Source organism: Stegastes partitus, unplaced genomic scaffold, assembly GCF_000690725.1.
Source record: "Stegastes partitus isolate 25-593 unplaced genomic scaffold, Stegastes_partitus-1.0.2 Scaffold1074, whole genome shotgun sequence".
Taxonomy (NCBI): Eukaryota; Metazoa; Chordata; class Actinopteri; family Pomacentridae; genus Stegastes; species Stegastes partitus.
The window spans coordinates 123,033-137,417 of NW_007578805.1; the positions used below are offsets into that span (position 1 = coordinate 123,033).

The 14,385-nt window shown below is 41.4% G+C and overlaps 2 protein-coding genes across 2 annotated transcripts in view; one reads left to right on the top strand and one right to left on the bottom strand.

Moving 5' to 3' along the window:
- The first annotated feature begins 458 nt into the window (after positions 1-458).
- On the top strand, positions 459-4,927 carry mfap5 (microfibril associated protein 5). Its single transcript, XM_008295753.1, has 7 exons — positions 459-547; positions 1,357-1,431; positions 1,526-1,558; positions 1,670-1,705; positions 1,789-1,876; positions 3,489-3,562; positions 4,505-4,927. The coding sequence occupies exons 2-7, from the start codon at positions 1,389-1,391 to the stop codon at positions 4,615-4,617; spliced, it is 387 nt and encodes a 128-aa protein (XP_008293975.1). The 5' UTR covers positions 459-547; positions 1,357-1,388; the 3' UTR covers positions 4,618-4,927.
- A 1,803-nt stretch (positions 4,928-6,730) lies between these two features.
- LOC103367663 (adaptin ear-binding coat-associated protein 1-like) overlaps positions 6,731-14,385 on the bottom strand; it is an 11,271-nt gene continuing 3,616 nt past the window's right edge. The window contains exon 6 of the mRNA XM_008295767.1: positions 6,731-8,004. Coding sequence (XP_008293989.1) covers positions 7,898-8,004 — 107 coding nt within the window. The 3' untranslated portion in view covers positions 6,731-7,897. The remainder of the gene's footprint in view (positions 8,005-14,385) is intronic.

Here is a 14,385-nt window from a genome sequence, read left to right on the forward strand (position 1 = left end):
GATGGTGGAACATCTTTCTACTGCTGATGGTGGTTTTATTAGTTCAACACTCTTTAAAGTTTATTTTTATTCTCCAAAACGTTCTGCTTGTCAGAGTTTCTGCAGCATTTACTCCAGAACAAACCAGATCAGCAAAGGCCTCATCCTGCAGCCAAAAGGATCCACAGGACACCCTGAAAGGGTCTGAGTGGGATCTACTCCTCCACCAGTGAGGGATCCAAACATCCACAAATTCATTCTGCAGAAGAACAACAAACCCAAACATACAGCCGGAGTCATGGAGAGGGTTCAGATTCAGAGTGTGTTCACATTGAACTAATCTGATTCAGGATAAATAAACTATTCATGGCATTTTTCCTCACAGAACCAAACAGAAGAATGGCATCGATTGTGTCCGGAGTTGGACCAGGCAGACCGAAGGCTGATGGAAGAAGGAGGAGGAGGAAGAAGAGGAGGAGGAGGTGCAGGAGAGGGAAGGAGGGGAAACAGGAGAAGACAAAAGATTCATAAAACTAAAAGCAAGTTGTGGACGACAGGAAAAAAAGTTGTGAGTACCAGTTCATTCTGTTTCTTTCTCATCTGATTCCGCTTTTCTTTTTTTTTAAAAACACATTCTGTAGGAAACCCAGATGTGAGGTGACATCCAGAGGTGTGAAGAGAAGGACACGACCAGATAAGAGAGCTGATTAGATGGTTTGTGTGATTGTGTGCTCGGTTCAGAAACATGGCAGGAGCCCAGACAGAGCAGAGCAGCTACAGCAGGACAGTTTTCAGCTCGGTAGATTAAAATGTGTGCTGCAGGAATAAAAAAACAAAAACAAAAAAAAAACAGACAAGTTGTGAGAAAAAGTGTGAGTCTGAGTTTTGGCTGCTGCTGCTCGTACAGTTGGGAAATGTTTTGTGTGGACGCTGGGAAAGAATGTGCGACTGTACCGGAGGAGGGGCGGAGGGCACCGAAAACACATTCTTTGGAGAGAACTCACATCTTGGACGGCAAAGTCGCACTGACACATCACAAGAGGAATGACGCAGGGCGGGAGCAGGGAGGAGGAGGAATTAGGGAGTCAGGCGAAGAGGAGGAGGAGGAGGAGGAAAAACACCGCGCCAAGGTGTTTTCTTTATCTGGCTGTTTACAAGCCGTCCAATAAATACTAGAATAAATAAATGTAGGAAAATGACATCAACCCGCCGGAGCCGCACGTGTGTGTGTTCAGCTGCGAGGAAAACATGACAGAAGGCCGGAACGCCAGGATTTATACCGAAGGAAACATAAACAGCGAAGAGAAAAAAGTAAAAATCCCAGCAGCAGCAGCTCCACTCTGTGAAATCACGCCGCCTCTCTTCCTCTTCCTGCAGCTCGTAAAGCTGACCTCTGACCAGCCGAAGCGATGGGCAGCCTCCCAGTGGTCCTGCTCCTCTGCTGTTTCCACGGTAACAAACAGAACACACACATCATCGTCGTCCCGTTTAATTGTTTGTTTTCGGTGCCGTGAAACACTCCCCTCATGTGGTTTCTGTTCCGCAGCGCTCGCAGCTGTCGGCCGAGCCCAGCAGCCCGGTAACGCTCACACTCCTGATCAGAACCACTGACATGTGTCCGTCTGACTCACCGACTCGGGTCAGCGCCGGCGTGTTCTGGTCTCATTCTGTTTTCTGTGCTTGTTTCCAGAGACGACCCAGGAGCCTGGAGGCGTCCTGCCGGCCAGTGAGTGACTCCAGGAGCCTCTTTATTGGTTCTGTTCCTGATTCCTGCAGCTGTAATGTGACATGTTTGTCCACTCTGTGCAGACTGCAGGGAGGAGATGTACCCCTGCACCAGGATGTACTCGGTCCACAGGCCCATCAAGAGGTGCATTGGAGGCCTTTGCCTCTACAGGTGACCTGCACAGTTCAGAGCTCACAGGCCAAAGGTCCAACACTGAATACACACTGAACATATGAAACCACATGAAACCACATGCATCCAAACCAGCTCAACAGAGCGAACACAGACTGCAGAGAGAGACTCAAACGGAGGGAATCAGTGAAGTAAAAACACAAAATACAGCAGAACGTATCGAAGCTAAAGTAATTAATAAGTGAAGGAATAAAACCGACAACTTCAAAACAGTGGAAAAAGCTTTGAAATGTTAAACAATTGGAGCAAATGTAAGTTCCAAGAGGAGCTGCTGGTTCCAGTGTCAGAATAACTAAACACTATTTCACCAGGTCTGAACTCTGAGTTCCACTAACTGACCTGCAGATCTGCCTAAAGAGTCAGAAAGTTACCATGAAGTGACACAAAACAGCCACAAAGAGACACACAATGATACAAAACAACCAGAAAGAGACACAAAATTACCAAAGACAAAATAAATGACCACAAATTGATACAAAACAACCACCAAAGACAAACAAAATGACTATAAAGAGACACAAAATGACACAGAACAGCCAGAAAGAGTCATAAAATTACCAAGAAATGACACAAACTGTCCACAAGGAGACACAACAAAACCAGAAATAGATACAAAATCACCATAGAGACACTAAATCACCATAAGTGGATACAAAATAATCCCAATGACACACAAAATTACTATAAAGACACACAAAATGACACAAAACAATCAGAAAGAGTTACAAAATTACCAAGAAGTGACACAAATTGTCCATGAGGAGCAACAAAACAACCAGAAATAGATACAAAATGACAACAGACAAACTAAATGACCATAAATGGATTTAGAACAGCTACAAAGAGACACAAAACGATACAAAACAACCAGAAAGAGTCATAAAATTACCATGAAGTGACACAAACTTTCCACAAGGAGACACCAAACAACCACAAGGAGCTCCACCTGATTGGTTACACATCAACAGTAACAGCCAATCAGAAGGATCGATGCGATTAAGTTCTCTTCTTGTGAAAAATATGGTAAACTGTTCAATTGTTTAAAAAATAAAACAAAAAACATCTCCAGAATTTGCTCAAAATGATTTCAGATTTGTCCAGCAATGTGTAAAAATCATCAATAGTGATTCAAATGTATTTTTAAAATAACTTAAAACTGTCCAAAACTAATCAAAACTTTTTTAAAATGACCCAAAATGTGTTCAAGATGACGAAAAATAGTCCAAAAAAGTGACGACATTTCAGTGTAGAAGTCTGACTTATTCTAAAACTTAAAACCAATATTGTTGTTTTTACTCCAACTTAGGCTCCAAGTAATTTCTTTGATTATTAATAATGCGTTCTGGTCGACAACAAACACCAGAAGGTTAAAACAGTGGAGTCAAAGTGCAGAAAAAAGGAAAAATATTGACTACAAGCGGTTAAAAACTTCAAAAGTACTTTGATAAATGTACTTTCACTGCTGTCAGACTGCATCTACATCTCCAGTATAATACAATACAATACAATACAATACAATACAATACAATACAATATAATATAATATAATACAATATAATATAATGTAATATAATGTGTGATTGTGTTTCAGCCTCCCTCGAGTCTACGTGATCAACAACGAGATCTGCATGAGGACAGTGTGTCAGCAGGACGAGTACCTGAAAGGTGAGACGGGCCTCATGGTAAAAATACTAGAAAAATAAATGAATTTTACATGGAATTGTTTCCCCCTTTTTTATTTTTCCAAGTAGTTTTCTTCATTTTTAAAATATATAAATAAATAAAGAATAAATGGTGAATTGACCTTTCTATTGCACAATAACAGTTTTAAAAATATAGTAATTTTACAGATTTTTATTGTGTAATTTTTTGTCAAATTACAAAAAAAAAAAGAAAAAAGTAATTTAAATGTCTAGTGCAAAATAACACACACAAAAAACATAAGGGCGGAAAAAAAACTTTAGTTGCACCATAACGTTTCCAGTTTCTTGAACAAAATTTTAATTTCTACAGATTTTTAAAAATAATTTTACAAAAATGTATTTATATATCTTTTTTTTTTTTGTCAAATTCTAAAAAACAAAAAGCAGATTTAAATGTCTAGTGAAAAACAACAAAAACTAATAGAATTTGATCATAAACTTTTCAATTTGTTAAACAAAATGTTCATTTCTACAGTCAAAATTTTTTTCTTATATAATTTTACAAAAGTGTATTTACATACACTATATGATAGGTATTTAATACGTATTCATTTTTAGAATGCACTTTTTAGAATTTCTTTTTTTGATGGCTGAAGCTGGTAAATTCAGGTTTTATATTATAAATAAATGCAAAAATGAGGCACAATTAGCGACAACAGATTTGCATTTACACGGATTTGTTGTTTATATGAGAAAGAGGTTATTTTTATTAGAGGTTTTTGTTTTTATACGTAAATATTCTTCATGAAACGTTAAAAATCCAACAGTATACTTGAGGTCGTGTCAAATTCAGGCTACAAAATGTGCTTTAGTCATTGAAAGTCGTTGTATTTTTATTAGATGGTTGAAATATGAGTTATTTGTCTTTGTTTACTTGTAAATAAACCCGTTTTTCCCTGAACAGCCGAGCTGTGCCGGGAGCTCTCCGGGTGGCCCAGACGCATCGAGAGGTCGTCCAATAGGAAACGCTGTCGCAATCGCCGTAGCAACCCCAAAACCTGGGCCAACAAGGCCTGATGCTGATGAAACCAAAGCCAACACACAGCCCGTAGCACCGTGAAGCCAGCAGCCGGGCCTCGGCGCTGAGTCATATCTACCTGGTGTACGAGTGCGCTGTTGTGTGTGAATGTCGGAGGTGTGCTCGTCTCATGTGTGGACACGGACCACGTGTCCACGGTTTACGACCCACTCACGGTACTGTAGTCACGGTTCTATAGCAGCACTGAGTCAGTAACGCAACACAAGAGCCACCAGTCGGACTGCGGCACCAACAGTCCAGTATTATTATCACCTGCACTAATGTATCCAATAAAACATTAACAGTTCATTCACCTGTCAGCGTTTTCTCTTCTTCAATCTGCATCATTTACTGAAACATAAAGTCCTGCAGCTCAGCGGACACAACATGAAGAAGGAGAGGAGGCGAAGAACCTGGAATGTCCACAGATGTTCAGCTGGAGAACATGGAGGCTCCACACACTGGAGATAGTCACAACACTCAGAGACACTTTATGTCCTTTCTGTAGTTTTGCGTCCCCTTTTTTTCCCTCATTTTGTGTCTTGTTTTGTGTCATTTAGTGTCTCTTCGTGGTCATTTTGAATGTTGTTTTGTGCCTCTTTTAGCCAGTTTTGTCTCCTTTTTGTCATTTTATGTCTCATTTGTGTCATTTTGTGTCATTTATTTATTGTTTTGTGTCATCTATTGTCTCTTAGAGGTCATTTTGTCTTGTTTTGTGTCTCTTTTAACCAGTTTTTTCTAATTTGTGTCATTTTGTGTCTTCTGTTCTTGTTTTGTGTCATTTAGTATCTCTTTGTGGTCATTTTGTGTTTTGTTTTAGTTGTTCTTTGTCTCACTTGTGTGTCTTTGTGGCAGTTTTTGTCTCTTTCTGGTTGTTTTCTTTCCACACACAGATTGAACTATTTCCATTTCCATTAACCATTTTGTCTCCTTTCTGCTGTTTTGTGTCTCGTTTTTCCTCATTGTGTGTCTTGTTGGTGTCGTTTCGTGTCTCTTCTGGACAGTTTGGTCTCTTTGTGGTGATTTTTTTCTTTGTTTTTTGTTGTTTTTGTGGTTGTTTGTCTGTAGAGATGTTCCACCATGTTCAATGTATCTCCAACAGCTGGCTCCTCTAAAAGACTCTTAATTAAGAGAAACTCACAAATAATATTGGTTCAAGAAAATAATCATTTCTGTTCATTTCACTTTGTTTCAGTTCAGTTTTTAGATTTAATAAAAGAAGTCTTACCTTAACCTGGGTCCGACAAACACATCCATCAGCGTCCAAACAGCCAGTCCTGCTCGTAGAACCTCAAACATCCGGCCGGTTCTGGTTCCAAAGACTCCGTTTACTCTAAATCATCCCAGTTTGTACCACTGATGACCAGAAACTGCACCTGTCTTCCGGAAATCTCCTCCCAACACAACTTCACTCCTTCATGCTTCCTTTGTTAGCATTAGCATTAGCTCATAGGCGTGTCTGATTTATTACCTCACTTCCTGCTCACCTGTCCAGCCAGGTAGAAAAAAACTTTCTGCTACAACACGATGAGTTCAAGGACCATCAGGAAGCTGAAAATCTGATTTCTGTTTTTATGGTTTCTGGCGTTTTCCTCTTTTTAAGGGTGACCAAGCTGCTGCCTTCAGGACCCCTTGAGTCGTATCTTAAAACCCACTTTTAGAGACTTTATTCTATTTTTTATTTGACTGATTCATTTACAATTACTCCAATTTAGTTTTATAATTTCATTTTTTATAGACTTGCTTTTATGCGACATCTCCCATTTTATTCTTTTTCCAAATGTATTTATTTAATTAATTTACAATTATTACACACATTTTATTGTTTTTATTCATTATTATATTATTGATTTTCTTCATTTTTACTACTTTTTTTTTTTTAATTGATGCTTTTATTTTTAGATTTGTATCCACTGATGCTTTTATTTCGTAAAATCATTTTCTTCTTGTCTCTTCTTCCCGTTTGTCTTCCTGAATCTTCTTTTAATTGGCCTTTAAGCACCTTTAAAGCTCTCTGTTGACCTTCTTTTAATCACTATTATTTATATTTTTTTACAGACGAAAAGGCTTTAAATCAGAATTTTTTAAAAAACACACAACGGCACATCAAGGTTTGGTCATTCAGTGTTTTCTTTATATTTTTCTTTGCATATTCATTTCCATACACATTTACAGTTTATGAATTACAGGTAACGTCTGGGAGATATGCACATAATCAGGACGACAAACACACACCGACACACACCGCTGGGCCTTTACACTCACACGGTCCGCGACACCAGCGCAACACGACCCGCCTCCTAGTGGACAACGAACACCACCACTGTCCGCGTCAGAGTAAATAACATCTGGATATGGAATAAGGTTCACAGTTAAACTCGTGTGTACAGTACGACATGCTTTGACCCGACCGGCTTCTCTTACGGGACCAAGAAACGCAGACTTTATTCGCCGAGGAGGGAAGAAGGTCGCGGCCTCCGTGACTCACCGGTCGCAGCTTTCGGCAGCTGTGCGGATGACACAACGCGGGTTAAATCATCCGCATTTCCCCTCGAGGCCGAGATAAAAGCACTCGTTGCCTCTCTTTGCTCCGGTTAGCGGCCTCTCCCAGCCGACGTCCTGATTTACAGCCCGAACAATGCTCCGTCCCCGGAGAGCCGAGCAGCTGCGGAGCCACCGGAGAGTAAATCACGACGACGACGACGACGTGCTCTTTCAAGTGAAATCGCTTTGCGGTAAACTTTGCAATAATCTAAATCTCCTATTTGACAATCCCTGCGATAAATGCAGACCTACGGAGAGCGACTGGACCGTCAGTCAGTGCATATAATCAGTCCCACTGCTGGGACTTAGAGAGAAAGAAGCTACACGAAGGAGACGACACCACAGACCATAATTACAAACCACTGACAATATATACACATTAAAATAAATATTCTCTGTACAGTAAACTCCTTCATTCATAGATTTCATCTTTAGATATGGACGAGATGATCACGCCTCTCTGGATATCTCTGTTATGTATAATCTACATTAGAAATAAAACACTGTCAGGGATGGAGAGGCAGAATTTAAACTGCTGAGTAGCTTGTGTCCGTTCAGGCTCAGAACACAAAACCGTGAGGGATCCAACTGAAACGACACCGGGTTTGCGGTACAGGGGGTTACCCTGCTCGGCAGGGAGAGATACGGGACCCCGTAACGGAGAGAACGAAAAGAGTTTCAAAAAAAGAGCTGCGTAGATTTACAGACGGCGAAGAGGGGCGAGGAAGAGTCGCCTCACTTCGGGGAAACAGAGTCAAAGTCTCCCCACAGGTCGGCGCCGGAGGTCGGGTTGGACGGAGCCACCGAGTTGGAGTTACTGGAGTCCAGGTCCAGCAAACAACCTGGAACCAGAAAAAGAGAAACAAACAGGAACAAACATGAGTGATTATCTGCTTCTCGTTAATTTAAACATTATTGTGAATTCAATCGACNTACAACCAGCTGATGGAGGCTAGAGCTGGTGTTAGAACCAGCTGATAGAGAGAACCAGCTGACAGAGAGAACCAGCTGATGAAGGGTAGAGCTGCAGCGTAAGCCGCAACGCTGCAGCCGTGGGTTCAGATCCGGGCCGGGTCACCTTGGAACAGATGAGTAACCGGCAGCAGAATGATTTACAGCAGCAGTAAACAGTCCCTCCTGCTCCTCACCAGACATTTTGTCTTCCAGCTTCACGTAGGCCACTTTGCCGCGAGCCGTCACCCGCATGCGTCCCGTCCAATCAGGAGCGTCCAGCTTCCAGTCGGCGGCCCTGAGACACAAACAGATGCCGAGGTCAGCGACGGAGGCTCGCTGAGACACGAGGCAGCAGCAGCAGAATCACAATCAAACAGAAGCTGTCGGTTCGTCCGTGAGCCAAACGTGACTAAGACGCCTCGCTGTTACATCACGGCCTCGGCCAGCCAATCAGACGCCTCCTGCTGCCACCGCCGTCCAGTCAGAAGTGGCTGCAGCAGGTCGGGCTGGACGACCGGCCAATAGGAACCCTGGTAAACAACCGTCTGTCAACGTTTCTGCTGCAGGTAACTGACAGGCCTGAAAGGGACGATGAGCGAGTCGGTCGGAGCGTCTGTGACACGTCTGAGCTTCAGAGTCTGTTTCTAGTCATTTAGTGGCTCTCTGTGATTGTTTTGTGTCTACTTGTGTTGTTCTTGTGTCTTTAGGGTCGTTTTGTGTCTATTTCTCGTCCTTTTGTGTCTATTTGTGGTTGTTTTGCACCTCTTTATGGTCCTTTTTGTCTCCTTAGGGTTCTTTTATGTCTATTTCCAGTCATTTTGTGCCTCTTTGGGGTCAGTTTGCAGATGCTTGCAGTTGCTTTGTGGCAATCTGTGGGCGTTGAGTGTCTCTTCTTCATCAGTTTGAGACTGTTTCTGGTCATTTTGGTTGTTTTGCAGCTATTTGTGGTGTTTTGTCTTGTTACGGCCGTATTGTGTCTCTTTGCTGTTGTTCTGTGTCTCTTTGTGGTGTCTCCTTCCTTTGCTTTGTGTCTACTTGCAGTCATTTTGTGTCTCTTTGCACTTGTTTTGTGTCATTTTGTAGGTGTTTTGTGTCATTTTGTGGTTGCTGAGTGTCTCTTCTTCATCAGTTTGAGACTGTTTCTGGTCATTTTGGTTCTTTGTGGTTGTTTTGCAGCTATTTGTGGTGGTTTTTTGTGTCTTTAGGGTAGTTTTGTGTCTCTCTGTGATCATTTTGTGGATGTTTTCCTAGAACTTGGTCCTCAGCTGTCCTGACATGGAGGTAAAACAGCTGCCAGATGTGGTTGCTGTGTGACAGTATGATTGAAAGTCGGAGGACGTATTTCCAGGACGCTGTTTTCACGACGGTATCATCTACTTAAGCAGGTGATCCCTAAGCGCTCCACCTTAGAGTTTAAAAGGTTTCTACCACTCATAATACCACGTTCAGTTCAGTTTATACCCTAAAACACAATATTCTGTCCAAGTACTTGCAGTTACAACGGTTTGAACCACTTAAACAGCCCTATCTGTCTAACAACGTTTGGTTTTAGGGGTTTAGTCGACACAAAATACTACTTTTTGTCTAAATACTTGCAGCTTTAATGGTTTACACCACCCAAAGTACGACATGCTGTCGGGGTATTTGTAGTTTTTAAGGTCTACACAACTTAAACTGCACTTTTTCAAGGCTTATTCCACACAAAACACTATTTTCTGTACAAGTACTTATAGTTTTAAAGGTTTATTCCACCTAAATAGTCATTCCTCTCCCGCAGTTTAATCGGTTTGCTAACACCTGCATGTTGAGAGTTTAGTCTAATTAGTACAATTAAGGCGTTATCAGGTAAATAAAGATGGAATCCTACGCAGAAGGAGACGCAGACAGAAAGAATCGATAAACAAACAGCTGGTTGTGCAGCAAACTGTCATCCGCTGGAAGACGACTGTTTGTGGCGCCTAAAGAACATCAGAGTTTGTTTCTCACGTTAACGTCCAGACACCTGAACTGTTTGGGTTTTTATTTGCTTGCTGTTCCCTCTGGTAGGTGGCGCTGTCGGGGAAAAAAAAAACAAGGGTCCTAGAAATGCGGTCCTGAAACTGCTTCCTGGACAAGCTGCACACGTCTGCTCCGGGTTTCAAACCGGACAACATGGCGGCTCGTTTGGAAACTTCCTCTGACAACAATCACCGAAATGTTTTTCTAGAAACACGTGAGGTGAGAATTAAGATGCTCTTTGATTTACAAAAAAAAACAAAAGAAAAAACAAGAAAAAACACAAATTAAATATTTTTTTAATGAAGTGTCCGCAGGTGTCGGCCATGCTGGAAAAACTCATTTATGATTTAGTTTTTCACAGAATCTGAGAATCATTTTGGCGATTTTTTAAATGAAGACATAAAAAATAGTTTGGTTTTCATGAAGTATCACAATTTTGAGCTTAATCTGATTTGACATTTTCTAATGAAACGCCACATCAGAGACGAGTCCTTCTTGGAGCTACTTAGACGTCAGTGTAGAAGCTTTTTCCCTCCACCACAATGATTTGCGTGAAGCAGCCAAAATTTCAACTTCATGAAATCAGAAGTCAGATCGACAGTTTTTGCACGACGGTGGGCACGAACTGTAACACGGTGACGACGTTGTGCCAAATAACTGCGAGAGCCCAAACTGACTATCAAAGCAGAACCGTCCAGTTAAGAAACGCCTCTCGCTGCTTTAATCTGCATCAAACAGTCAGAATGTGCAGATCAGTGCAATCAGACGCAACATTTACAACCACTGGAGACACCATCTGGAGCTGCAACCAGATCAGTATCAGCTATTCTGGTAATCGATGAATCGGTTTGAGTCATTTTTAATTAAAACTCTCTAAATTCTGGTCTATTTTCTGGTTTCTTTTCTCCGTTATGACAACAAATTGAATCTCTTTGGACAAAACAGGACATTTAAGGAAACTCTGATGCACATTTTTCACCTTTATGTGATGTTTTAAAGAGCAAACAGCTGATTGATGATAATCCACGATGAAAATAATCATCAGCTGCAGCTTTAATACTAAATAAAGCCTCCAGTCGTGTGTGATGGCTGTAACATCCTGTGGTTGATAGAATTTACAGACTGTACCTTATAAATAAAGGTCTGGTCTGTTCTGCTCTGAGCTGTGATGTTTAAATCAGAACCTGTCCGTCACTCTGGTGCATTAATACCACCTCAGCCACACCACTAAAGCTGCAGCCACTTTTTGGCAGCTGATGAACTGAATCACATGAGTTGAATTGGACCTTTAAAGCTGTTGTATCCGGTGAAACCACCTGGACCGGTTCGGATCCGAGCAGGTGAAATGATAAAGACGGATGAGGATAAACAGAAAGCGCGTCATGTCGGTATTTCTCTATAAAAACCGTAAATCGGGTTCATCGGAGCCCAGTTTTCGGATGTAAACGCGGACCTTCGAGGATCCGTTCGCGTCCCGACACCTGCCACCTGTCCGGTACCGCCGTCAACGTTACGGTTATTATTCGTGACCTTGTAAACACACAGCGGCAGAAACAAGCAGCGGATCAAGTGGCCGCGGCGCCGCGAGGCTGCGTGGCCGGGATGAGCTCGGCGGCTCGGCTCGGGACCGGCTGCGGGACCGGACCGCCGCCGCCCCGCTCACCTGATGGCCCGGTTGGATGCTCTCGGCGGGATCCGGTAAACGTTCACTTCGGGCTTCACACAGAGGACCGACTCGTACTCGAACTGACCCTCGGTCGCCATCTTGCCTCGTTGTCGGTGCGGATGCGCCGGTGCTGACGGTGAGTCCGTCCGTTCGCAGCTGCGTCACCGTAATACACCGAGTACGTGCGCACGACGCTGCGCCACCGGCGCGTTTAGTGGCGTTCCTCCGGGAGAGGCACACTGAATGCACACAGAGAGGGAAGGAAAATAAAATAAAGTATTTACTTATTTATGAATGTTTGATTCTAATTAGATTAGAAATGTTGAAAGTTAAACCCTGATTTTTCTGCATTCTGCTCAGTTTTTATGCACCAATGTGTCATTTTCTGCATTAATTTATGATGGAAATCTCTTTATTATGTAATGCTTAATTTTTTTAAAAAGGTAATTTACTGATGTTTTACTGATTTGCTAAATTACAGATAATATCCAGTCACAGAAAAACGTGTCAATTTACATGTTCACCCTAAAAACGGACCAAAACGGTAAATAACATCCACATTAACAATCAGCATTCTGCCAGATTTGACCATAAAATAATACCTTTTTTTTAAACTGTATTTAAATCAGCAAAATATTATTATTATTGTTATTATTATTATTATTAGTAGTAGTAGTAGTAGTAGTAGTAGTAATTAATAGGTTTTTCTGTTATTTGAAAGAACAATTATGTATATTAAGGACTGAACTTTTTCAAAATATTTTCATGTTGACTGTAAAAAACACAAAAGAACAAAAACAAACAAACAAAACAGACCAAAGCTGTAAATAATGTCCACATTTAAACTCTGTATTTTTACAAATAGTGATTTTTTCTTTTGCAAGGTTTGGTCAAAAAANTCGTTAATTTAAACATTATTGTGAATTCAATCGACAGCATTAAAGTCTGAAAATTGCATTTTGCTCATTAAATGACCAAAAGAAGACAAAACTGTGTAAAAGAGACACAAAACAAGATTTGAAGTGACCACAAAGAGACACTAAATGACACAAAACAAGAAAAACAAGACAAAAAGGAGAGAAAAATGTTTAAAAAAGACACAAAACGAGATCCAAAATGACCACAGAGGCACTAAATGGCACAAAATGAGGGAAAAACGCAAAACTACAGAAAGGACACAAACTATTAAAACAAAAACCTCACATGACAACTGATCTGATTCTACAATCAGCTGGAGGCGACCAAATCGGAGCTAAAAACCAGAATTCACGAAGAAGCTTTTCTGCTGGATCATAAATCTGAACTTCTTCTCATTGAGTTTGAATAATTTCTCGGTTATTTTCTGGATTCCTTGAGCAACTGGTTGGTCTCTAAAATGTCCATTCAGGTGAGAAAACATTCATCATGGATCGACGAAGCTGCAATCACAGAATTTAGACGCGTTTAATTTCATTTAAAAAAGTCCTGAAACCAATAAATCAATTATCAAAACAGATGCAGATGAACTTAATAGTTGAGACCTCAAAAAATGGAGTTAAACTGAACTTTATTTGTGTTTAAGAATAAAAAAAATTACATTTGAAGCTCAAACGCAGTAAATATTTCCACAAACATGTCACCAGCAGCATAAATCTGTGTACTGTCTGGATAAACGGAGGCATCTCTTGCTGAATTTTTCTAATGTTTTTCATTTCTCTGAGCGCCACAACAAACACTCCACTTTTATCCACTATATTTGGACGTCTGTGGAAACCTCGGAGGAATCTCTAAATGCGAGCGCATGAATCAGAAGCAGCGTTCACAGTTTGACACCACCAGGAGGAAACCGTGACGCGCTTCACTCAGGGTTTCTTTTTTAGGACAAAACAATGCGGTTTGCAGCGTAAACACGTAAAGAAGGTCAGAGTGGAGGCAGCAGCGGCGTTTTATGCAGGAAAATTCCAGTGTTTTACTATTTATTTGTCATAGTTTTGGCTGGTTCTCCTGCAGGTCAGCGTAACAGTGCACTCAGCACCTCCACTGTAAAGACTGTGGACACAAACGCTCCACTGGAAACTGAAATACAACAACAAAATAACTTTCCTCTGCTTCATACAGACCATTTACAGTTTCTATAAACAGTGCTCACCCCCACTGGAAGGTCTCTCTTTCTCCTGCCTTTCAGCACTGAATCATGGCCTACATAAGGAAGCTGCTTCCCCCCAAAGAAATCGCAAAAAAAGACTCTTAGATGTCAAAGTGGCAACAGATTTCTACAAATATCAATTAATTAGGAATCTGGACAAGTCAACAGACAACTACAAGATCATTACCAAGTTACTTTAAATCCCTCTGAGTCCAGTTAAATCCATCATTAAGAAATGGAAGGAATACGGCACACGAGTAGATGTGACCAGAGTACGACGTCCTCAATGTGACCGAGCAAGAAGGAGACTAGTGAAGGAGGCCACCAAGACTCCTATGACTCCTCTAAAGGAGGTACGAGAAGGAGACTAGTGAAGGAGGCCACCAAGACTCCTATGACTCCTCTAAATGAACCAGCTTCAGCAGCTGAGATGGAGAGACTGTTCATACAACTGTTGTCTGTTCTTCACCATCAAAGCTT

Bases quoted from the DNA above. Each gene is read 5' to 3' on its own strand.
- mfap5 (XM_008295753.1), top strand. From the start codon at position 1,389: ATGGGCAGCCTCCCAGTGGTCCTGCTCCTCTGCTGTTTCCACG. The intron at 1,706-1,788 runs GTGAGTGACTCC...CACTCTGTGCAG, and splicing joins TGGAGGCGTCCTGCCGGCCA to ACTGCAGGGAGGAGATGTAC. The intron at 1,877-3,488 runs GTGACCTGCACA...ATTGTGTTTCAG, and splicing joins GGAGGCCTTTGCCTCTACAG to CCTCCCTCGAGTCTACGTGA.